This window comes from Brassica napus, chromosome C6, assembly GCF_020379485.1.
Source record: "Brassica napus cultivar Da-Ae chromosome C6, Da-Ae, whole genome shotgun sequence".
Taxonomy (NCBI): domain Eukaryota; kingdom Viridiplantae; phylum Streptophyta; class Magnoliopsida; order Brassicales; family Brassicaceae; genus Brassica; species Brassica napus.
The window spans coordinates 7,603,708-7,627,282 of NC_063449.1; the positions used below are offsets into that span (position 1 = coordinate 7,603,708).

The window sequence follows — 23,575 nt, forward strand, 5'->3', positions numbered from 1 at the left end:
TCGCTAGATTTCTTCGTTCACGGCCTTGCTTCGTTCGGGGCCAAGCTTGCGTCTCTTTTGGCGAACAGGCTTGATGGTTGGATCTACATTCAACTCATGGGACGTTATGGTAGGATTTATTCCCCTCATATCTGATGCCTCAGACCTATACACAGGCATGTTTACTCCATATTTGGTACTGCTTGCTGAGCACAAATGATATATGTCAGAAAATATCACCCGATAAACTAACTGTAAACACAACAAAAGTATACACTAATAATGCAGGATCGTATCCAGTATCTTAGTGTTAACATGAATCAGAATTAAGCTGCTAGGTTTGAGAATTAAGCTACCAGACTTGAGATGTAAGCTGCCAGACTTGAGATGTAAGCTGTCAGACTTGAGACTTGAGTGCCAGACTTGAGACTTGAGTGCCAGACTTGAGTGCCTAAGTGTGAAATTCGTGCAACTTCAACTTGAGAGGCAAATTTGAATTCAAATTAGGTTCTGACCTTTAGAGAGAGAGGCTGGACAAGTGGGGATTAAAATAACATGTTGGAGAGAAGAGAGATGGCTGTTAGGAGCTGTCACTATCACATTGGAAGCTCTCCTGCATCTCAGCCATCCAATTCAAATTAATTCAGATCCTCCCATCCCAACCATTCATTTTGAATCCAGATCTATCTCTCTTTGTCTTTTTCTTCTCATTTGTCTAGTGTGTGTGTTGGCTATAAAGAGCCCTCATTGTAATCAATTATAATCTAAGCTGAAAGAGGGGAGTTCCCCTTTCTTCTTCACCATTCTCTTCTCTCTTGGCTACTGTCAATCTCTATAATCTCTTGATACTCATACTCTCTTATTCTCAACTTAATTTACTCTTCATCACTTATCTCTCTGTTCCTCATTATCTTTTACTCTCATATTAATCATCTTTTCTTACATGGTATCAGAGCTTTAAGCTCCTGAACCTCACAAAAGCTTCCGCAAATCTAATTCATTCTCCGTTCATCTTCATCTGAGTCTGGTACAACCTTTTGTCCAGCGGTCCAAAGGTTTTCCAAGAAGGAAGAACCCACAACCAGCTCTAAGGCAAGGTGTATACAAGTCTTTAAGCCTCAAGAACCTAGTTCATGTCTCAAGATACTTAAGTTGTGTTTGTTGATTCTATTTTTAAATTATTTTTAAGTTTACCAGCATGGTTATGACTAGTTATTTTTTTAGGTCAATTGTTTGAGTTGTGTAAGGTCTAGGCGAGTTGTCTAGAACCTGTTTTGTGTCTTGTTGCATTGCTAGAAGTCTAGGAGAGTTTTCTGGTCTTGTAATGCAACTATATGATGTTTCTAGTCTTGTTTGCATCCATATGTTGTTTCTGGTCCTGTGATGCATTCATGAACTGCTTGGGATGATTAGATGAGTTATCTAGTCCATGTTTTGACATTTAATTAATCATGTTGTTACTTAAATGGTCATTAAAAATAGCCTAAATGCCTTGTAATTGATGAGTTATCATACCTGAGCATTTAGTGAATAGTTTGCATGGATTTGAACTGAATGAGTTGTCTAGATTCTATCTATTGCATTTCCTTAAAACATTGGGATAGGGATTGGTGAGTTACCAAGGTCTGATCCTAGTGTGTGTGGTCTGATTCTTGTTGGAGTTTGAGTGATCTTTCAGGTATACAAGTGTTGTTCTCTGTCCATCATCAAATCAAGATAAAGACGAAGACTTTTCCCATGATATTCAGAGCCTACACATGTGTACATTCCTGTATGATCCAGAGCCTACACAGTGTGTATATTCCTGACCATGGAGAGATTGTTTGTGTGAGGAGTCCAGATGGTAATAAGTCGTGGCTGAGATAGAATATGGCTGAGCTTTGAAGATACTTCAGGAAGGAGTATTGATGGAGAGGCAAGCCAGTGTTTGATCAGCCATCCACCAGGCTGAATCTCCTCATGAATTGCAAGAACCAGTTGACTTAAGCACAGACCGTTTGGTTGTTGAGCTCCTGGTTCAAAAGACTTACAAGAGGCAGGGAGAAGAGATCAAGGGAGGAACCAGTTAGCTTAAGCGCAGCTGGTAGGGTGATGCGCTCCTGGTTTCAAGACACAGTGTTGCTCACTTCCAAGCTTGGTCCTTCACTCATTTTCTCCGGATCAAGCTTGAGGAGGGGTAATGGTGAGCAATCCTGAAGGTCCAAGTCATTTGTTGCCTCAGTTACCTCTAAAGGCATTGGAGCAGAGACCAAGGGTGGATCAGTTGGCTTAAGCGCAGGTGTTGGTACTGTTGTGCTCCTGGTTTAGGTTCAGTATTGCTCACTTTCCAAGCTTGGTCCTTCACTTATACTCTCCGGGTCAAGCTTGAGGAGGGGTAATGGTGAGCATCATTCCTGAAGGTTCAAGTCGTCCATTGCCTCACCAGAGATCAGAAGTGGAGTTGAAGTGGAGTTCACCAGCCATCTAGAACCCACTACAAAGAAACATCAACATGGACAGCAACAACTTGGTGTTAGAACAGATGGCCATCATAGACTACTTGATAAGAAAATCAGGTGGAGCTGAGTGGAATGCTATGGATCAGCCCAAGGCGTGGAGTTAGAACAGTTACCTTCTGGTTGGGAAGCTATGGATCAGCTACTATATAGAGTTAGAGCAGTTACCTTCGGTTGGAACAATACCTTTTGGTTGGAAGCTATGGATCAGCTACTATATGGAGTTAGAACAGATACCTTCAGTTGGGAAGCTTTGAATCAGCCCATAGCATGTGTGCTTGTACCTAGTTGATGAAGTTTAAGGAAGCCAGCAAATGGTGATTTACAATCTAGCCACATATATGCAAGGACACAAGGAGTATTCAACTAGGGATTTTCTTGGCTGAGCAATCACATGATGTTGGTAGATCATGGAGTTGCAACGTCCCCCTACATGTTGAAAGCTTCAAGAGTGACAATGCACAGACTGGTTGAGAAGCAGCTGGTGTGAGGGATTCAAGTGTTCAGTACTCCTCACCAGCATTCCAGAAATGTTTACAAGGTACCTATTGAGCTCATGAGAAAAGGCAGGATGGGATTCAACCCTAAATGGAAGCAAGAAGCTAGAAGAAAGGGGGAGACAAGCTCTGGTCATAAGAAGAAGCTCAAAGGTTGTTTTAAGTGTGAAGCAAGGAAGGCATTGGAGTCTACTTGCCATTGAAGTAAGGCCATGATCCAGAGTTTATGAGTCCCTCAACATCATCATAAGGCTCATAAACTCACTGGCCAATCCCTAGGCTGAGAGGCGTGTACTCTTTTCGTAAGTGTGGTTTTATCCCAAAGGGTTTTCTATGCTTAGGTTTTTAATGAGGCAAGTACTCTCAGTTCCAAGCTTGCCCAAGGATCTCCTATGGTCAAGCTTGAGGGGGAGTGTTGACATGAAGCAGAATGAAGCTGCTAGATTTGAGAATTAAGCTGTCAGACTTGAGAAGGAAGCTGCCAAACTTGAGATGTAAGCTGCCAGACTTGAGACTTGAGTGCCAGACTTGAGACTTGAGTGCCTAAGTGTGAAATTCGTGCAACTTCAACTTGAGAGGCAAATTTGAATTCAAATTAGGTTCTGACCTTTGGAGAGAGAGGCTGGACAAGTGGGGATTAAAATAACATGTTGGAAAGAAGAGTGATGGCTGTTAGGAGCTGTCACTATCACATTGGAAGCTCTCCTGCATCTCAGCCATCCAATTCAAATTAATTCAGATCCTCCCATCCCAACCATTCATTTTGAATCCAGATCTATCTCTCTTTGTCTTCTTCCTCTCATTTGTCTAGTGTGTGTGTTGGCTATAAAGAGCTTTCATTGTAATCAATTATAATCTAAGCTGAAAGAAGAGAGTTCCTCTTTCTTCTTCACCATTCTCTTCTCTCTTGGTTACTGTCAATCTCTATAATCTCTTGATACTCATACTCTCTTATTCTCAATTTAATTTACTTAATTTACTCTTCATCACTTATCTCTCTGTTTACTCTGTTACTCATGCCTCCATTTTCCCAGTGACTCATGCTACTGTTGAAGACAAAAAAGTTTTCAGCTCATCAAGATTTTCTTTTTGCAAACAATATATGTTTTATATAGAATAAATCCTCATCTCCTTTCATTCGTATTTTAGGAATCCACAGGAAAGACTTTTGAAGACAAAAAGGTTTTCAGCTCTCCACACAAAATTTACAATTATATATGTTTGGTGTATTATGTTTTGTATTATTGGGTGATGACAATTTAAGTGTCTCAATGCAGGAGGAATATGGTTCTGCTGAATACGTCAAAAAAAACCGACTTTCTGGTTAGTCTACTACTATAGGAGTATTTTCTGTAGTTTGAGTTCCGAGAGTTGTGCATCGATGAGTGTAAAAGTGATTGAAGCTTATAAATTATGTTCTTTCTCTGCAGACACGTTTAGGAAAAGGATTGAACCTATTAAAGAAAAAGTTCCGAAACATGTCCTAGAAGTCATAGAAGAAGAGCTTGCGAACCTTGATAGGAAAGAAGCCGATTATGGTAGCACCAATCGTATCTATAGCTACCTTGATTGGCTGACTGCGTTGCCTTGGGGAAAATGCAGGTTTGCTATTTGGCTTCATATGGTCATGGTTTTTTAACAGAATATAATATAAAATTGGTATGAAATTTTCCCAAAAAAAGGTTTGAATTGTCAATGAACATACTACTTCTCTAGAGACATTTTTACAAGTGTTAAATTGTCAATGGTATTATAATTTAAATATTAAAAATTTCTGTGAGAAACTCAATCAACCAGATACTCTTTATATAACACTCTCCCTTTGCAGTGATGAGAACTTTGATGTCCTACGGGCAGAAAAGATTCTTGACGAGGATCACTACGGATTACGTGTTGTAAAAGAAAGAATACTAGAGTTTATTGCTGTTGGAAATCTTACAGGCAATCCAGAGGGTAGTGTCTTTGTCTTTCTGGTTCATTCTCTCTTTATAAAAATTGTGAAACTGAACTGTTTTCTTTTTGTGTGTGTCAAAAAGGGAAGATCATTTGTCTCTCTGGCCCTCCTGGGGTAGGAAAAACTAGTATTGCTCGTTCTGTCGCACGTGCTCTTGGCCGCAAGTTCTTTCGGCTAGCTGTTGGAGGACTATCTGATAGTTCCGAGATCAAGGTATACATACTACTGCATGACAAAAATAGCTGGAGAAAGATATCCCACATAGCAAACTTCTGACTAAATAATATATAAGAAATTTGGGCCAATTCACTTATATAATTACTTGTCTTTTCTTAAGTTTTCGATATGAGTCTTTTCTCCAACAAAAAAAAACACTAGAGAAGTGACATATTTTATAACTTAAGTCATCATCTAAAATGTGTTCACTTATAGGGGGACCGTAGAGTATACATTGCTGCCACGCCCGGAAAGATGGTGCAATGTCTAAAGAAAGTTGGAACAGAGAATGCTCGATGAGATTGATAAGGTAATTAAGCTAGGATGAGTTGTTAGTGTTTTTGAATTGAATTGGTCTTTAGAGATTATTTGCAACGATTGTCACTTGGTTCACTGGCAGCTTGGAAAGAGTCGTAGAGATCCAGAGGGTGCGTTCTTGGAGCTTCTTGACCCAGAGCAAAATGCACATTTTCTAGATCACTTTCTTGATGTTCCTATCGACTTATCAAAGGTACTCTCTTTTTCTTATTCACCTTTTTGTTTTTGAACTTTCATTCTAATCAAAAATTTTGGTTGTAGGTTTTGTTTGTATGCACAGCAAACAATATAGATAGGCTTCCAGGTCCTCTACTAGACAGGATGGAGGTTATAGAACTCGCAGGGTACACTGCCGATGAGAAATTGTTTTGGTTTACTAACAAATTGCTCTCAAACTTGTACGCCAACAAGCATCCGCCAAAGCGGCTATGGTCGATTTAGACTCCTCGGAAACCGCTGCAGAAGGATCCATTGAGTTAAAAAATGAATATTTGCGATTGGCTGATGTTCTTAAGGTATTCGAACACGCAGTTGATGGGGGTTCGACGAGAGTGGAGAGCAGAGAGGTAGCTGAGAAGTTTACTGTTGACGAATCAAACCTTTCAGATTATGTAGGTAAACAAGTTTTCGAAGGAGAGAAGCTGTATGAACAGACGCCAGTCGGGGTGGTAATGGGTCTATCTTGGACATCCATGGGCGGCTCAACGTTCTACAATGAAACAACCTTCGTATAAGAAGGCAAAGGTGGTCTTCACATAACGGGTCACCTTGGGAGAGTGATGAAAGAAAGTGCAGAGATAGCTCACACAGTTGCCGGAAGAATAATGTTTGAGAAAGAACCAAAAGACGGTCTTTGCGAATTCTAAGCTTCATTTACATGTTCCTGAAGGAGCCACACCAAAAGACGGTCCTAGCGCAGGCTGCACAATGATCACTTCCTTGCTCTCACTTGCCATGAAGAAGCCTATAAGAAAGGATCTTGCAATGACCGGAGAGGTCACTCTGACCGGTAGGATTCTTCCAATTGGCGGCGTAAGTAAACAACCAACACACTAGAATTACTTTGTTGTTTTTTTTAAGCTACCAGTTTCTGTTAAGTGAATTTTAATATACTAAACATCTATATTTCTCAGCTTAAGGAAAAGACTATGGCTGCAAGGCGGAGCCAAGTGAAGGTGATAATATTCCCCGAGGCTAACCGGAGAGATTTTGAGGGTCTTGAGGAAAGTGTTAAAGAACGGCTCGATGTTCATTTTGTCGATGAATATGAGCAGATCTTCGAGCTAGCCTTTGGCGATGACCATTAGAAGACAGTTCCACAAATCACTTTCACTTGGGATCTTCCTCTTTTGTTGTTTTTACTATCTATACTATTGATATGTAATTCTATAGGCTGATCTTCTAACGTTTCTTAAAAAAATTTCACCATTATTATGTATTTATAATTTATACAACAGGATGAACTTTGTTTTGTTTTCTGTTTTTATGTAAAATCTGAAACATAATTGAATTAATTATGATTCGATCAGATTCAGGTTTAAACCCAAAAATCCAAAAAAACCGAAAACCCAAAGTAAACCAAAAAAAAAACAAATAACAAACCAAACTACAAGAAGAGACTTGCATAGCTAGAACATCTTTAGCTATTGAAGCTAATATACGATACTTTGAACTGTTGATCCTCCACCATCTTAAAACATCTTAAACAATTCCAAGAAGATTGGGTTTGACCGTTTGAGATTTTAAGCTTTCTCCTTCAAGTATAACAGGAACTAGTTCAGTCCTTGCATCCTCAAATCCTAACTAATAAAACCAGGATTTGTGGTCTGGTGGTGATTAACTTGAGGGCAAAAGCCCAATACGGTAAACCACCAGAGTTCGAGTCCCGGCCACTGAGGAATTAACATTTCGGCATCACCAAGGACATGGAACCGACACGTGGTAACATGTGACTAGTCTGGACCATTTCTGTGGGGCCAGAATACCCCTGTATAATTCAAAAAAAGAATCCTAACTAATTCAGTATTGTTATAAATCAATTGATGGATGTCCATAACCGGTCCGGTCCATAACCGGCACATACACTTAGAGAGAGAGATGACCCAACCTTAGAGAGAGAGAGTCGGCCACGAGACTTGGAGAGAGAGAGAGGCGGCTACACGGTTTAAGAGAAAAGGAAACCCAATTTCCTTTTCCTTGTATGATTAGGATTTCCCTTTTTCTTTATGTTTATGATTTGTAATTTTTCTTTTTTATCTATCTTGTAATCCCCTATATAAAGGGAACACTTATTCATTAATAATATACAGAAACTTACAGTTCTAAATCCTAAGTTTCACAACACGTTATCAGCATGATAGCATCTAAACACCCTGAGCCTAAAATCGAAAACTCCTAAACCCTAATCCTAGCCGGCGACCTTAAACCCTAACCCAACGAACCCTAATCCGCTCCAGCTCGCGTTCCAGCTTGTTACCACCTGATCAGCTCCAGCCCCAAGGCGTTCCTGATCCTAGACGAACTCAGCTCAATCTCACGTCCAGGACAGCTCGCGATCCGACAGCATCAACTCACGTTCGCATCAGAGCCGTTCGCGACCCGATAGAAGACAGCTCGCGTTCGTTCCAGCTCACGCCTCAGCTCGCGTCTCGTTCCTACCCAGCTCGAGGTTCTCTTGGTGGTCCGGTTTCTACAATCTACAAACCTAAGGTATTTCGAATTCTAAGAACATGAGAATCGAATTTGGATTGATTGTAAAGAATAAAACCCTAAAACCTAATCTCTAAAATAAAACCATAGGATAATAGATTCAAAACTTAATTGAGTAAATCGAAGCTCAAAAGTTCGATCCCCAAACCCTAGAATCGAGATTGATTCATTGATCAATTAAAATCAAAGTCCTTTATGGTTTTTAATCTCAAATCAAATCCCTTTGATCTAAGATCAAATTTTCGAAAACCCTAATTCAAAAAAACCCTAATTCGAAAACTGATTAATTAAATCTGATTGAATGATTGATTGAGATTGAGTTTGATCACCCTGAAATTGAAATTGCTTGTTAATCAAATTGAAACCCTAAAACCCTAATTTTGAAAATCGATTTTATTGTTTGAAATTGAAGATTGATTGATTGATTTGATCACCTTGAACTATTGTTTGGATTGTTTAAACAGAAGCCCTAATAACCTAGTTTAGATTGTCTTAAAATAGAAATCCGAAAGTACATGTTGGGACTTGATCATACTCGTGGCCGTGTGGCCTTGTTGCATTCATACCATAAATCTGATCACACTGATTGATTGCAATTACACGTAGAACTTATTCTAGGAATAGTATTGAATCAAATAAAATAGCCGTGTGACTTGTTCTTTTGCTTGGCCGAGATTTTTGCTTGTCTGATTGCATCATGTATGAACTAATAGAAACCATATTAGGATTGCAATTACATGACAAACTAAATGCATAAGAGTGAACCGATTGCATCCATAGCCGTGTGGCTCACCTTGTATACCTTGGCTGTAAGGCTTGATTGATTGTTTGAACATAACACCTAATCGTTTAAACGCTAAAATCAATTCCTAAAAGATCTAAAATATATTAATCTATGATTTCAGATGTCAAAATCAATAACCTGGATTTTGCTGCCCTAAATTTCTCTGGAGATAATTACCTTCAATTGGCGCTTGATGCTAAGATCATCCTGAAATCCAAAGGTCTCGGTGAATGTACCACCGAGGACAATAATGCCAGTGAGAAGGATCGTTACAGAGTCATCTTGATCATTCATCATCATCTAGCTGAGAGTCTCAAGGATCAATATCTAACCATTGAGAATCCACTAGATCTTTGGACTGAATTGAAATCGAGATATGATCACCAGAGAACGGTGATCTTACCAAAAGCTCGGTTTGATTGGTCGAATCTCAGGATCAAAGACTATAAGTCTGTGGACGAGTATAACTCTGCACTGTTTAAGATCGTTTCTAAAATCAAACTGTGTGGTGAAAGTATTACGGATCAGGATATGCTTGAGAAAACCTTTTCGACTTTCAACACAAGCAATGTATTGTTACAACAACAGTACCGTGAGAAAGGTTTCAAAATCTATGCTGATCTTATTTCTTGTCTCTTGCTCGCTGAGCAGAACAATGAATTACTAATGAGAAATAGTCAGATGAGACCTCTTGGATCAGCTCTACTACCTGAAGCACACACGATATAGGACAATAAAGAATCCCATCATGTCCAAGGAAATGGCCATAATGGTCGTGGTCGAGGAAAGTGGAACGGACGTGGACGTGGACGAAACACCTTCGGCCGCGGGCGAGGGAATCAACATGGTAGAGACCATGGGTGTGACTGTGGCTCATTTGGAAGAGGTCATGGTCGCGGCCGTGGATCTTCATTCAAACCTCAACACTCGACCAACTCAAGCAAATCAGTGTGTCATAGGTGTGGAATGGGAAACCATTGGGCTAAAACTTGTAGGACTCCCAAGCATCTAGTTGACCTCTATCAAGAGAGTTTGAAAGGGAAGAATCCTGAAGCCCATATGACTTATCAAGATGGAGAACATGACTTTGATCATGAAAAGGACAATCTTATGGATTATGAAACTTCAGATTGTCTTAAAGACTGAAAATTGATTTCGACATTTGTAATCTAAATTTTGGTGTTCTTTGATTTGGTGTTTTTCATTTCCAATGTTGTCATTTCTCTGAAACTTAATAACAAATAAATGATCTTTTATAAATGAAGTCTCTACGTAGCATTCTTTTGAATCTTGTTTTAGAAATGAACGAGAACAAGGATGTACTCGTTGTGGATAGTGGGTCAAGCCACACGATTTTAAAGGACAAGAGATACTTCATAAACATAACTCTGAAAAACGCCAACATCTCCACCATTGCGGGAATAGCTAGTCTCATAGAGGGTCACGACCAGGCTAACATCCTGTTGCCTATGGGTACACATCTTGAGATATCAGATGCCTTGTATTCACCCAAATCTAATAGAAATCTATTAAGCTTTAAAGACATTCGAATGAATGGCTTTCATATTGAAACCACGGGCGAATGAAGCAAATAATCCCTTCAGATCATTGAAATCGTCCATGGCAATAAAAAAGTTTTAGAATCCATTCCCGCACTATCTACTGGTCTTTACCATGCTAAAGTCAGTATGATCGAAGCTAATGCCATTTTTAATAAAGAGGAAATCGACAACTTCACTCTATGGCACGACCGGCTTGGCCATCCCGGTTTGACCATGATGCGTAAATTAATCCCGAACACAAACAGCCATTCCCTTAAAAAGAAACAAATTACCCCTAAGCACCTATCGTGTGTTGGTTGTTCCCAAGGGAAACTAATTTCTAGGCCATCACCAGTTAAAGTCACTAAGGAAATGATAAACTTTCTGGAAAGAATTCAAGGAGACTTATGTGGACCAATTCACCCACCTTGTGGGACATTTTGATATTTCATGGTCCTCATAGATGCGTCCACTAGATGGTCGCATGTATGTCTCCTGTCGACCAGAAACGTGGTATTTGCCAGGTTACTTGCTCATATAATTAGATTACGAGCTCATTTTCCAGATTTTCCGTTAAAGACTATACGCCTTGATAATGCTGGTGAGTTCACTTTCCAAGCGTTTAATGATTATTGTATGTTCATAGGGGTAAGTGCGGAACACTCCGTGGCACATGTACATACACAGAACGGTCTGGCCGAATCATTTATAAAACGCATACAGCTCATAGCTCAACCATTACTCATGAGGTCGAGACTTCCGGTCTCAGCGTGGGGACATGCCGTCCTACACGCGACCGAGCTCATACGCATCAGGCAATCTAGTGAACACAAGTATTCCCCATCACAATTACTTACGGGTCACGTGCCAGACATTTTCCACCTTAAGACTGTTGGTTGTGCCGTTTATGTTCCAATAGCTCCACCACAGAGAACAAAGATGGGACCTCAAAGGAGGATGGGGATATATGTTGGATTTGATTCCCCCACGATTTTAAAGTATCTTGAGCCAACTACGGGTGATTTGTTTAAGGCCAGATACGCGGATTGTCATTTCAATGAATCCAAACTTCCAACATTAGGGGGAGATAGCAGTAAAATGGTAAAAGAAATTTCATGGAATCAAACATACATATCTTGGCAAGATCCTCGAACTCAAGAATGTGATCTAGAAGTTCAAAAGATCATTCATTTACAAAAGATAGCTAATCAATTGCCAGATTCCTTTGCTGACCCGAAAAGTGTGACTAAGTCATACATACCAGCTGGTAATGCACCAATAAGAATTGATGTTCAAGAGGGACACAATCAAGTTGCTACAGAGTCTAGAAAACGTGTGAAACGTGGTAGACCAATAGGTTCCAAAGATAAGAACCCTCGGAAAACAAAGAAAAGTGCAGAAAATGAAACCGAGGTTCATAAGACACCAGACATGGCCACGGCCGATCCAGCCTGTGATGTGGCCGTCTCCGACCCTACGGCTTTAGACATGGCCGGTACTGATGCCACTGATGTGGCCGGCCCTGATGTGCCAAATAATGTTGCTTGGGACGCCTTGCTTCATGGTACTGATGGTCCAGATAATAACGAGATCTCGATAAACTATGTCTTGTCTGGAAAACAATGGAACAGAAAACATGTCGACATGGATGATATATTTGCTTATGAAGTAGCACTTGAACTTATTGATAATGAGGATCATGAACCCACGTCTATATATGAATGCATGCAAAGACCATATTGGCTTAAATGGAAAGAAGCCTTAAACGTGGAGTTAGAATCATTGAGAAAAAGAGGTGTATTTGGCCAAATAATCCGGACACCTCATGATATCAAACCAGTTGGATACAAATGGGTTTTTGTGCGAAATAGAAATGAGAATGATGAAGTCGTGAGGTATAAAGCCCGGCTTGTTGCACAAGGATTCTCACAGAGACCAGGAATAGACTATGAGGAGACATACTCCCCTGTGGTGGATGCTACGACCTTCAGATTCCCAATGAGTCTGGCCGTGAGAGAAGGTCTAGATTTACGGTTAATGGATGTTGTAACCGCATACCTATATGGTCCACTGGATAATGAAATTTACATGAAAGTTCCAGAAGGTATCGAATTGAAAAACAAAGAGAGTTCTCGAGAACAGCATTGTATTAAGTTAAATAAATCTCTTTATGGACTGAAACAATCCGGACGAATTTGGTACAATAGACTCAGTGAGTACCTAGTGAGAGAGGGATATAGAAATGACCCTATCAGTCCATGTATTTTCATTAAGAAATTCGAAAACAAAGGATTCGTGATCATAGCAGTGTATGTTGATGATCTGAATATCCTACGAACCTCTGGAGAGATTTCCCAAACGGTTGAATACCTTAAGAAAGAATTCGAGATGAAAGATCTCGGGAAAACAAAATTCTGTTTGGGATTACAACTTGAGTACATAAAAGATGGTATCCTTGTGCATCAAAAGGCATATACAGAAAAGGTACTCAAGAGGTTTAATATGGCCGATTGCCATCCACTGACCAGTCCCATGGTCGTGAGATCTCTCAGTCTGGACACTGACCCATTTCGTCCCAAGATGGACGATGAAGATGTCCTAGGTCCCGAAATGTCATATCTCAGTGCCATAGGAGCTTTAATGTACTTGACAACTCACACACGGCCTGATATAAGCTTTGCCGTGAACCTACTATCTAGGTTTAGCTCCTGTCCGACCCAGAGGCACTGGAACGGGATTAAACATGTTCTTCGTTACCTGCAAGGAACGAAAGACTTGGGTCTATATTATATTAACCATAACAAAGATGGTTTAGTTGGTTTTGCTGATGCTGGTTATCTATCAGATCCACATCAAGCTCGATCACAGACAGGTTATGTCTATACACATGGAGGTACGGCTATTTCATGGCGTTCCATGAAACAAACCATCGCGGCCACATCGTCTAATCACTCGGAAATCTTGGCCATTCATGAGGCCAGCCGCGAGTGTGTTTGGTTGAGGTCGATGACCCAATACGTCCGAGCTGATTGCGGGATGTCGGAGGACAAAGAGCCAACCGTGATGTATGAGGACAATGCTGTGTGCATTGCTCAGCTCAAGGACGGTTACATCAAAGGAGACAGGACGAAGCACATATAACCTAAGTTCTTCTTCACGCACGAGCTTCGGAAAGCCGGCGAAGTCCTGGTCGTCCAAGTAAGGTCCAACGATAATTTAGCTGACCTATTCACTAAGTCACTTCCGACTTGCACGTTCAGGAAGCTCACGCATCAGATTGGGATGCGTAGGCTGAAGGACCTCCACTGAGGTTCACATCAGGGGGAGTAGTACGTGTTGTACTCTTTTTCTTTCATCATGGTTTTGTCTCACTGGGTTTTCCTGATAAGGTTTTAATGAGGCAACATTAAGCGTATTACAATCCATGTATGGTTATGGCATCCAAGGGGGAGGGTTATAAATCAATTGATGGATGTCCATAACCGCTCCGGTCCATAACCTGCCCATACACTTAGAGAGAGACGGCCCAACCCTAGAGAGAGAGAGGCAGCCGCGAGACTTGGAGAGAGAGAGAGAGGCGGCTACATGGTTTAGGAGAAAAGGAAACCCAATTTCCTTTTCCTTGTATGATTAGGATTTTCATTTTCCTTTATGTTTATGATTTGTAATCTTTCCTTTTTATCTATCTTATAATCCCCTATATAAAGGGAACACTTTATGATTAATAAAAGATAGAAACTTACAGTTTTAAATCCTAAGTTTCACAGCAACTATGTCCTTGTACACAGAGTCCATTCTTTCATGTCCACACTCATTTACTACTTCCATCCTATCAAACAAATCACTTGCCACAGAATGACTCTTGTCCACTCAAAGATGATGACCCAACTGTTGGATCATTAGATGATGCTCTAAAGCCATTATACTCTTCAAAATGTATGTTCGTAACATTACCCATTGAGTCATTGAGATCCTTCGACAGTATACTATATTTTCCATAAAGTTAATCAAAGCAAAGACCGGTAAACTTCATTTTATTCCTCTAATCAAAGACACTGGCACAAACAACAATTTATTAATATATTTTAGACTTTCCCAATATTCATCAAACTTTGCTCTCATAACCATAGTCTTTGTCCTAATCTTCTCATCCAGACTATTACTTAATGAACTCAGATTAATCAACACTTATAGGAACTGGCAGAGGCGGCGTATAGATGCATATACAACTAAAGTTGGCTTGTAGAATATTATCAGGAAGATTACCATACTCTTCACTTAATATAATCCTCTGTCGTTGGTCCCCCAACTCCTTATTTGCCATCAACCTTTTTTACTATTTTGTATAAATGGACTTTCTTGCAAGAAAAAAAATAAAATCTCATACAAATATAAGTACGTGAATTTTACTGATGACAAAAAAAAAGTATATGAATTTTACAATTTTTTATTAATTGACTTTCTTTATCAAATCCAATATTTTATATGGTTTATAGTAAAAACACTATATATTAATAATAATGGGACTATGGTATTTTATTAATTTATCGAGTTATTAGTATAAAAAAAATCATTTTTCAGATATCTACATTTTAGATATATATATATATATACATATATATATATATATATACACATATATATATATTGTAAATTTGATTTATTAAATTTTATAGTTGATTTACAGTTTATATATTTATTACCTTTTATAAATTCGAGTTTGATATTATTTTATTATATTATCTAGTGTATATGAGATCTCTACCATACAATTTAAATATAGTTATACTAAATATTCTCAAAAAAAAAATTGTAGCGTTGAAATTAGAAATATCTCTATTGTGATAATCAGGATTGGGCACTCGCGGATTTTGGTTTGGGGCTCATTCAGGTTTGTCTGATTCTGTTTGAATTTAATCGGGTTTGGTTTGGGTTTAGTTACATTTCCAAGAACTTGTTGAGCTTGAAATAGTTTCAATATATTGTGGATAGAAATCAAGTTGTCGGTTCAAAAATATTAAATTGCATGTACTTGATTAAACTGAATCTATTTCTAATATTTTCAATAAATTTGTGTACGTGGTTTCCTCGAACCATATTGTTGTCCTTTTAAATAATTTTGGGAGACTCGTCTGTCAACCACACAAACGTCGTCTTTGAACTATATGTGAAAACATCAGACATATATTCATGACAAACCAAAGATTTGTGCGAATGAAATGTACACAAACTAAAATTAACAACTATTTACTCTATAAATATAAGAAATACTATTTAAAATTATTGTTTTAACTTTAAAGTCAAACTTATTTGTAGTGAACTTCACATACAATTGTTAAAACATAATATATTAGCCTAAGTATTTGAATTAGTTAGTCATGTACTAGACAATTATATTAGGTACTCAATAATATCTTAGTGTAATTTAGATATATAGAAGGGTTTGAGATCGGTTCTCCATTTAAAGATTGATTGCATACCTGAAAAGTTGTTCTGGTTAAAATATGTTTCAGATGAAGCCGCTTCAACTAAGTTTGCTGTAAAACCACTCGATTAATTTGAATAACCATTACAAGCGAAAATCAGAATAAAACGAGTATGTTTTCCTATTACAAAAGTTGGAAGAAAACGAAAATATTTCTAGAAATTTTGAGAAAAACAACCAGAATAAAACCATAATGATAGAAAAAAAATTATTAGAAAAGAAATCAAAGCGTTGGTGTTACGAAAGCCACTAGGGCATACACAATAAAAAATTCCCTTGCTGCCGACGGCTAGACCTATATAAAAGCAGGTTCAAGTTTCTTTTTTTAAGAATGACTGATATAAATGGAAATAATGTTGTATCGTTCTTTCTTTCTTTAATACGCTTTTCTACTTTCCTCTTAAATTTTGTTTCCATTTTTGTTTCCCTTTTTTTGGAAGTGTTTATGAAAGGGATTGTTTGCTTGTGACACCATTAGTCTTCTTCTTACGTTCAACTGCTTCGTCCGGTTTCATTGTGAAGCAACTTTTACCATACTAACTTCCGGCGATTAATTCATACTTTTTAAATACCTTTCTTTTAATTATTTTGCAGTGTTTTGACTGTTGACACCATTAGTCTTCTTCCTCTACATTCTTCGAGTTCCTTGCTTCTTAAGGCGAAGCGTAACCCTAAAGTTCCCTATTTTTTTAATTCAATATCTTCCTCTCTCCTCATGCTGAAGCTCTTCACATCCCATCACGTAGCTAGCCGGTGTAGGAACAGGAATTCCCACAAATTGGCTCGTCGAGCTTTCTTCTCGACACTAACCGATTCCAAGCCTACCGACACTGTCTCTGCTAAACCATGCCTCGAGGATTGTCAAACGGTTTGTAGAAGTTCTCTTAAAAGCTAGAAACTTCTATAACATTACTGTTGGGTACAACTCTTTTCTAATCTTTGTGTTGGTTAACTTGCAGGTTGTAGCATTGCCGTTGCTTCGCAAGCCTCTTATTCCTGGTTTTTACATGCCACTCTTTGTCAACGATCCTAAAGTACTTGCAGCTTTACAAGAGAGCAAAAGTGGACAAGCTCCATATGCAGGAGCTTTCCTTTTGAAGGATGACAAATACTCTTCAACTGCTTCATCTTCTTCTAGCTTTGAAACAGTGAATATCCTAGATAGGTTGAAAGGCAAAGAGTCGCTTAACAAAATTCACCAAGTGGGCACACTTGCTCAGGTTACATACCATACGTTAGCACTGTATTTTTTTTCTTTGTCTCTATTTGAAATAATATTAACCATTTGCCAAAAAAATTCCAGATTTTAAGTATCCAAGGTGAGCAAGTCATCCTTATTGGTCGCAAACGACTTCAAATAACAGAGATGGTAAGTTAATGGAGAAACATTCTTCAACTTTACTCATTTAAAAGTTCATTAAAAGTAACCATGCGCTTTGTCTTTTATACAGCAGAGTGAAGATCCTCTAACTGTCCAAACTCATCATATAAAGGTGTGTTTCTGTTTTCAAGCCTTTCCTTACATGCAAAAAAAAAAAAAGCATCTATAATCCTTTTCATATGTGCGTTTGTGTTCTTTGTTTGCAGGATAAGCCATATGACAAGGACGATGAGGTCATCATCAAGGCAACATACTTTGAAGTTATTTCTATGCTTAGGGATGTCTTAGAGACAACATCACTCTGGAGGGATCAAGTTCAGACATATACACAGGTATGTTCTCTCCAAATATGGTACTGCATGCTGAGCACAAATTATGTATGTCGGAGAATATCACAGCTGCAAACGCACATTAAACTACATAGTTGTAATGCAGAATCGAATATTTAGTAGATTTTTTTTGAATTCTATAGGATATTGGTGGCTCCAACTATCGAAAGTTGGCCGAGACTATACTACAAAAAAGAAGAAGAAAGTTTACCGGTTTTGGAGCTGGGATCTTTGACGCTAATGACCTCAATTATAAAAAGTTAACCGGTTTTGGAGCTGGGGTCTTTGACGCTAATGACCTCAATTATAAAAAGTTAGCCGATTTTGGGGCCGGGATCTCCGGTGCTAACAAACATAAAATTCAGGAGGTTCTTGAAGAATTGGATGTAAGTAGTTTAACTATTACCATTTTATGCTGAAATTACTATGGTATTCTATTTTTAGTAAGCTTCTCATATTGGTTTCTTTCAATCTAGGTTCATAAGCGTCTGGTCTTGGTTAAAAAACAAGTGGAAGTTAACAAAATTCAAGTGTTTCATGCCTCCATTTTTCCGGTGACTCATGCTACTAGATTTTTTTGTAGATGATATGTTCTTATACAGGATGAATCCTCATCTCTTTTCATTCATAATATATAGGAATCCACAGCAAAAACTGTTGAAGACAAGCAGGTTTTCAGCTGGTCAAGATTTTTTTATAGTAAATTATTATATGTTTTATATAGAATGAATCCTCATCTCTTTTCATTCATATATAGGAATCCACAGCAAAAACTGTTGAAGACACAAAGGTTTTCAACATTTTACATTTATGTTAAGCGTATGATGTTTTGCAGGAGGAGTCTGGTTCTGCTAAATACGTCAAAAAAACTCGACCTTCTGGTTAGTCTACTACTATAGTATTCTAGGAGTATTTTTTTATCAAGCAATTGAAGCTAATAAAGTCTGTTATTTTCTTCAGACAAGTTTAGGGAAAGGGTTGACATAAAACTTAGTTTGGAGGAAATTCCAAAACATGTAGTAAAAGTCATGGAAGAAAAGTTCGAAAAACTTGATAGGGGAGAAAAAGATTGCCGTAGCACCGATAGTATCTATAACTACCTTGATTGGTTGACAGCGTTGCCTTGGGGAGAATGCAGGTTTGCCATTTTGCTTCATATGTTGATGGTTATTCTTAAGAGAGTTATATAAAATTTGATTTATTTGTTTTGCAGTAATGATAGTTTTGATGTCTTACGGGCAGAAAAGATTCTTGACGAGGATCACTACGGTTTACATGATGTAAAAGAAAGAATACTAGAGTTTATTGCTGTCGGAACACTTACGAGCAATCCACAAGGTCGTGTCTTTGCCTTTTCGGGTTCACTTTCTCTTTCTATAAATTGTGAAACTGAACTGTTTTTTTTGTGTGTCAAACAGGAAAGATTATTTGTCTCTCTGGCCCTCCTGGGGTAGGAAAAACAAGTATTGCTCGTTCTGTCGCACGTGCTCTTAACCGCAAGTTCTTTCGGCTCGCTGTTGGAGGACTATCTGATAGTTCGGAGATCAAGGTATACATACAACTGCATGACAAAAACTATTGGAGAAAATATCTCACATAGCAAACTCTTAACTAATTAATATATAAGAAATTTGGGCCAATTCACTTATAAGATTATTGACAAAAACTAATAGAGAAAAGAACTCCATATCGCAAACTTCTAACTAAGTAATATGTAAAATATTTTAAGGGATTCCTACAAAAAAACTAGAGAAGTGAAATAATTTTATAACATGTCATCATCTACAATGTGTGGCACCTATAGGGGGAACGTGGAATATACATTGGTGCCGCTCCAGGAAAGATGGTGCAATGTCTAAAGGAAGTGGGAACAGAGAATCCTCTTGTTCTTTTCGATGAGATTGATAAGGTAGTTAAGCTAGGACTTGAATTAGATTTTTAAATTTTGAGATTATTTGCATCAATCGCCATTTGTTTCTTTGGCAGCTTGGAAAGAGTAGTAGAGACGATCCAGAGGGTGCGTTGTTGGAGCTTCTGGATCCACAGCAAAATACACATTTTCTAGATTACTTTCTTGATGTTACTATCGACTTATCAAAGGTATTCTCTTTATATTATTCACCATTTTTGTTTACTTTCATTTATCATTTTGTACACTATTGAAGATAGGTTTGTTCCTCAAATAATATTTCTAACGATCAAAATTTGGTTTAAGCATATGAGTTTTGTTGTTGCAGGTTTTGTTTGTATGCACAGCAAACGATACATATAAGATTTCGGGTCCACTGCTAGATAGAATGGAGGTTACTGAACTCGCAGGGTACACTACCGATGAGAAAATGCATATTGCTAGAGACTATTTGCTGAAAAATGTAAAAAGAAAATGTGGAATTAAGCCTGAACAGGTTGATGTGAGCGACACGGCTCTTCTTTCCTTGATAGAGAACTACTGCGGAGAAGCAGGAGTTCGAAATCTCCAGAAGCATATTGAGAAGATTTTTCGTAAGGTAAAGCTCACTAAAATATTACCAAACTTTTTTAACTTGGATGCCAAGCAATCTGAAATTATTTTGGTTTATTAATAGATTGCTCTTAAACTTGTACGCCAACAAGCATTCGCCAAAGCGGCTATGACCGATTTAAAGTCCTCGGAAACCGCTGCTGAAGGATCCATTGAGTTGACAAATGAATATTTACGATTAGCTGACGTTCTTAAGGTATTCGAATACGCAGTTGGTGGGGGTCCAACGAGGGAGAAGAGCAGAGAGGTAGCTGAAAAATTACACTATATATTCCAAAAGTATTTTCAACTTGGATACCACGCAATCTGAAATTATATTGGTTTATTAACAGATTGCTCTTAAACTTGGACGCCAACAAGCATCCACCAAAGCGGCTATGACCGATTTAAAGTCTTACAATGAATATTTACGATTAAAGGAATTAGAATACACACTTGGTGTGAGCGAGAAGAGTAGAGCAGTACCTGAAAAGTTTACTATTGACGCATCAAACCTTTCAGATTATGTAGGCAAACCGGTTTTCTGCGGAGAAAAGATCTATGAGCAGACGCCAGTCGGGGTTGTAATGGGTCTAGCTTGGACAGCCATGGGCGGCTCAACATTGTACATAGAGACAACCTTTGTTGAAGAAGGTGAAGGCAAAGGTGGTCTTCACATAACGGGTCACCTTGGGAGAGTGATGAAAGAAAGTGCAGAGATAGCTCACACAGTTTCCAGAAGAATAATGTTTGATAAAGATCCTGGCAACCTCTTCTTTGCGAACTCCAAGCTTCATTTACATGTTCCTAAGGAGCCACGCCAAAAGACGGTCCAAGCGCAGGCTGCACAATGATCACTTCCTTGCTTTCACTTGCCATGAAGAAGCCTGTAAGAAAGGATCTTGCAATGACCGGAGAGGTCACTCTGACCGGTAGGATTCTTCCAATTGGCGGCGTAAGTAAACAACTAACACACTAGAATTACTTTTTTTTTTGTCACTTGGTTTTTTTAGCTGCCAGATTCTTTAAGTGATAAACATCTATATTTCTCAGCTTAAGGAGAAGACTATGGCTGCAAGGCGGAGTCAAGTGAAGGTGATAATATTCCCAGAGGCTAACCGGAGAGATTTTGAGGATCTTGAGGAAAGTGTTAAAGAAGGTCTCGATGTTCATTTCGTCGATGAATATGAGCAGATCTTCGAGCTAGCCTTTGGCTATGACCATTAGAAGACACTTCAACAAATCATTTTCACTTGGGATCTTCCTCTTCTGATGTTTTTACTATATATACTATTGAATATTGATATGTAATTCTATAGGCTGATCTGATCTAACATTTCTTGAATTTTTTTAACCATTATTATGTATTTATAATTCATACAACAGGATGAACTATAAAAGTGCCAAACTTCTTTCCATACTATCATTTTTTTAATTTTACTTTGCTTTTTTTTTTGTAAAATCTGAAACATAATTGAATTAATTACGATTAGATCTCGTTCGGGTTTAAACCCAAAATCCAAAAAACAGAAAACTTGAAGTAAACCCAAACTGTTATAAATCATTAAGTGGATGAGCCATAACCAATGACCAAGACAAGATCTAATCCGTGGCCAAAAGAGGAGAGAAAGAGACGGTCGTCCGAGGAGAGAGAGTCGGCTCTTGGCCGACTTTAGTCTTAGGACGTTTTCCATTTTTCTCTTTTTAAGATCTTTTCCTATTTCATGTTGTATTAGGTTTTGGATAATTTTATTTTTCCTATACTTTGTAATTCCTATATAAGGAACATCTATTGTTCATTAATAATACACAGACAGTTTCTCCATTCTTTTACAACACGTTATCAGCACGATCGTCTCTAGATCCCTGAGACAAAATCGAAACCTCTCAACCCTAAAAGCCAAAACCGGCGACCACACCTAAAACCCTAATCACGTTCTTAGTTCATCAAAGAACTCAGTTGATCCCTCTTCAAACCTAGACGTTCTCAGCTCACGTCCTCAGCTCAGAAGAACCGTCCAGCTCGCGATCAAACCCGAAGACGCGATCGCACCCGAGACGACCCGATCTTCGCGCAGCTCGCATCCGAGACGCCTCCAGCCCGCGATCGTCCCGGTTCCGCGACCCGATTGCATCCGATCGGTCCTCTCTCTCTCTCTAAAGGTGGTCCGGTTCTAAACCTCTACAAAGCAAAGGTATAACTTAAATCTGAGAACCTAGATTGATCAGAAACCCTAATCCATTATTATGGAAACTTTGATCTTGATCAAAACCCTAAAAACCTACAAGTTAAAATCGGCAATCTCTTAACTAGAAATATAGAAATCGATTCCTTTGATTTTAAGAAACCCTAAGTTTTGGAATCGAAACCCTAAACCCTAAAGGACTGAATTCGATTTTAATTGATTGAATTGTTTGTTGATTTGAGGTTTTAGGATTGTTAGATTGATTGAAGTAATCTGATCTAGAACTTGAATCCTAAAGGCCTTGAAACCTTAATTAAAACCGGCAGCCTTAGTGTTTAAAGTTGAAACCCTAAATTCATAAATCAAAATGCTAAGGTTGTTTGCATTACATATAAATCTGAATTGAATTGCATTCATATTGATTAATGAAATCGACCAGCATGTAGAAACATAGGAATTCGAATCTGATTGCATTGAAATATCATATGGTCGTGTGGCCTTAATCTCTCTAGCACATGTAGAATCATATATTAGGATTGTTCGCACCATGGTCAATTAGTTTTACATGTCCAATCCTATTGCTTGACTACATGGCCGTGCGGCTTGATTGTTCGCACCATGGTCGATTAGATTGATTGTTTTTCTCATAGATGCGTAAGACAAGTTTGTGGCCGAGCTTGTTATACCATGCGGCCACATGATCACATTGTGAACCTAAATTGAAATGATGATGTGATTCAGATGTCAAAAATCTCAAATAGAGACTACGCAGCCCTTAATCTCTCCGGAGATAACTACTTGCAGTGGGCGCTAGATACAAAGATCAGCTTAAGGTCAAAAGGACTTGGTGATACAATCATCAAGGGCAACAATGAGCCCGATAAGAATCGGTACAGGGCTATAAGTATTATACGCCATCACCTCATTGAAGGTCTAAAAGATCAGTAAATTACGATGGAAAATCCACTAGAGCTTTGGGATGCTTTACAGCATAGATATGATCACCAGAAAACGGTGTTACTCCCAAAGGCTAGAAATGACTGGAAGAATCTAAGATTCATGGATTATAAGTCAGTGGATGAGTACAATTCGGTCTTGTTTAAGACGGTCTCCATGCTGAGACTTTGTGGTGAAGTAGTAACCGAAGAAGAGTTACTCGAGAAAACATTCTCTACGTTTCATTCCTCAAACATAATTCTGC

At 38.5% G+C, this 23,575-nt stretch overlaps 2 protein-coding genes and 1 pseudogene across 2 annotated transcripts; all 3 read left to right on the forward strand.

Annotated features, from left to right (window-relative positions):
• The first annotated feature begins 387 nt into the window (after positions 1–387).
• LOC106377650 (lon protease homolog 1, mitochondrial) lies at positions 388–7,416 on the forward strand. The gene is made up of 3 exons (XM_048760421.1): positions 388–4,573; positions 4,800–4,861; positions 5,008–7,416. Exons 1-3 carry the CDS (start codon positions 4,353–4,355, stop codon positions 5,199–5,201), a joined length of 477 nt encoding a protein of 158 aa, XP_048616378.1. The 5' UTR covers positions 388–4,352; the 3' UTR covers positions 5,202–7,416.
• A 4,508-nt stretch (positions 7,417–11,924) lies between these two features.
• LOC106377649 (lon protease homolog 4, chloroplastic/mitochondrial-like) lies at positions 11,925–20,519 on the forward strand. The gene is made up of 15 exons (XM_048759595.1): positions 11,925–12,103; positions 16,573–16,846; positions 16,938–17,198; positions 17,282–17,347; positions 17,430–17,471; positions 17,566–17,691; positions 17,832–18,074; positions 18,524–18,569; positions 18,649–18,826; positions 18,902–19,047; positions 19,107–19,237; positions 19,493–19,597; positions 19,675–19,788; positions 19,926–20,195; positions 20,274–20,519. The coding sequence occupies exons 1-15, from the start codon at positions 11,925–11,927 to the stop codon at positions 20,517–20,519; spliced, it is 2,427 nt and encodes an 808-aa protein (XP_048615552.1).
• LOC125588714 lies at positions 19,508–23,128 on the forward strand (annotated as a pseudogene).
• The last annotated feature ends 447 nt before the right edge of the window (positions 23,129–23,575 follow it).

Coding starts and splice junctions, on each gene's coding strand:
- LOC106377650 (XM_048760421.1), top strand. CDS start 4,353: ATGAGTGTAAAAGTGATTGAAGCTTATAAATTATGTTCTTTCTCTGCA. Junction 4,574..4,799: donor TTGCCTTGGGGAAAATGCAG/GTTTGCTATTTG, acceptor CTCCCTTTGCAG/TGATGAGAACTTTGATGTCC. Junction 4,862..5,007: donor CGAGGATCACTACGGATTAC/GTGTTGTAAAAG, acceptor TGTGTCAAAAAG/GGAAGATCATTTGTCTCTCT.
- LOC106377649 (XM_048759595.1), top strand. CDS start 11,925: ATGGCCACGGCCGATCCAGCCTGTGATGTGGCCGTCTCCGACCCTACG. Junction 19,048..19,106: donor TCGTGTCTTTGCCTTTTCGG/GTTCACTTTCTC, acceptor TGTGTCAAACAG/GAAAGATTATTTGTCTCTCT. Junction 19,598..19,674: donor TTTTCGATGAGATTGATAAG/GTAGTTAAGCTA, acceptor TTTCTTTGGCAG/CTTGGAAAGAGTAGTAGAGA.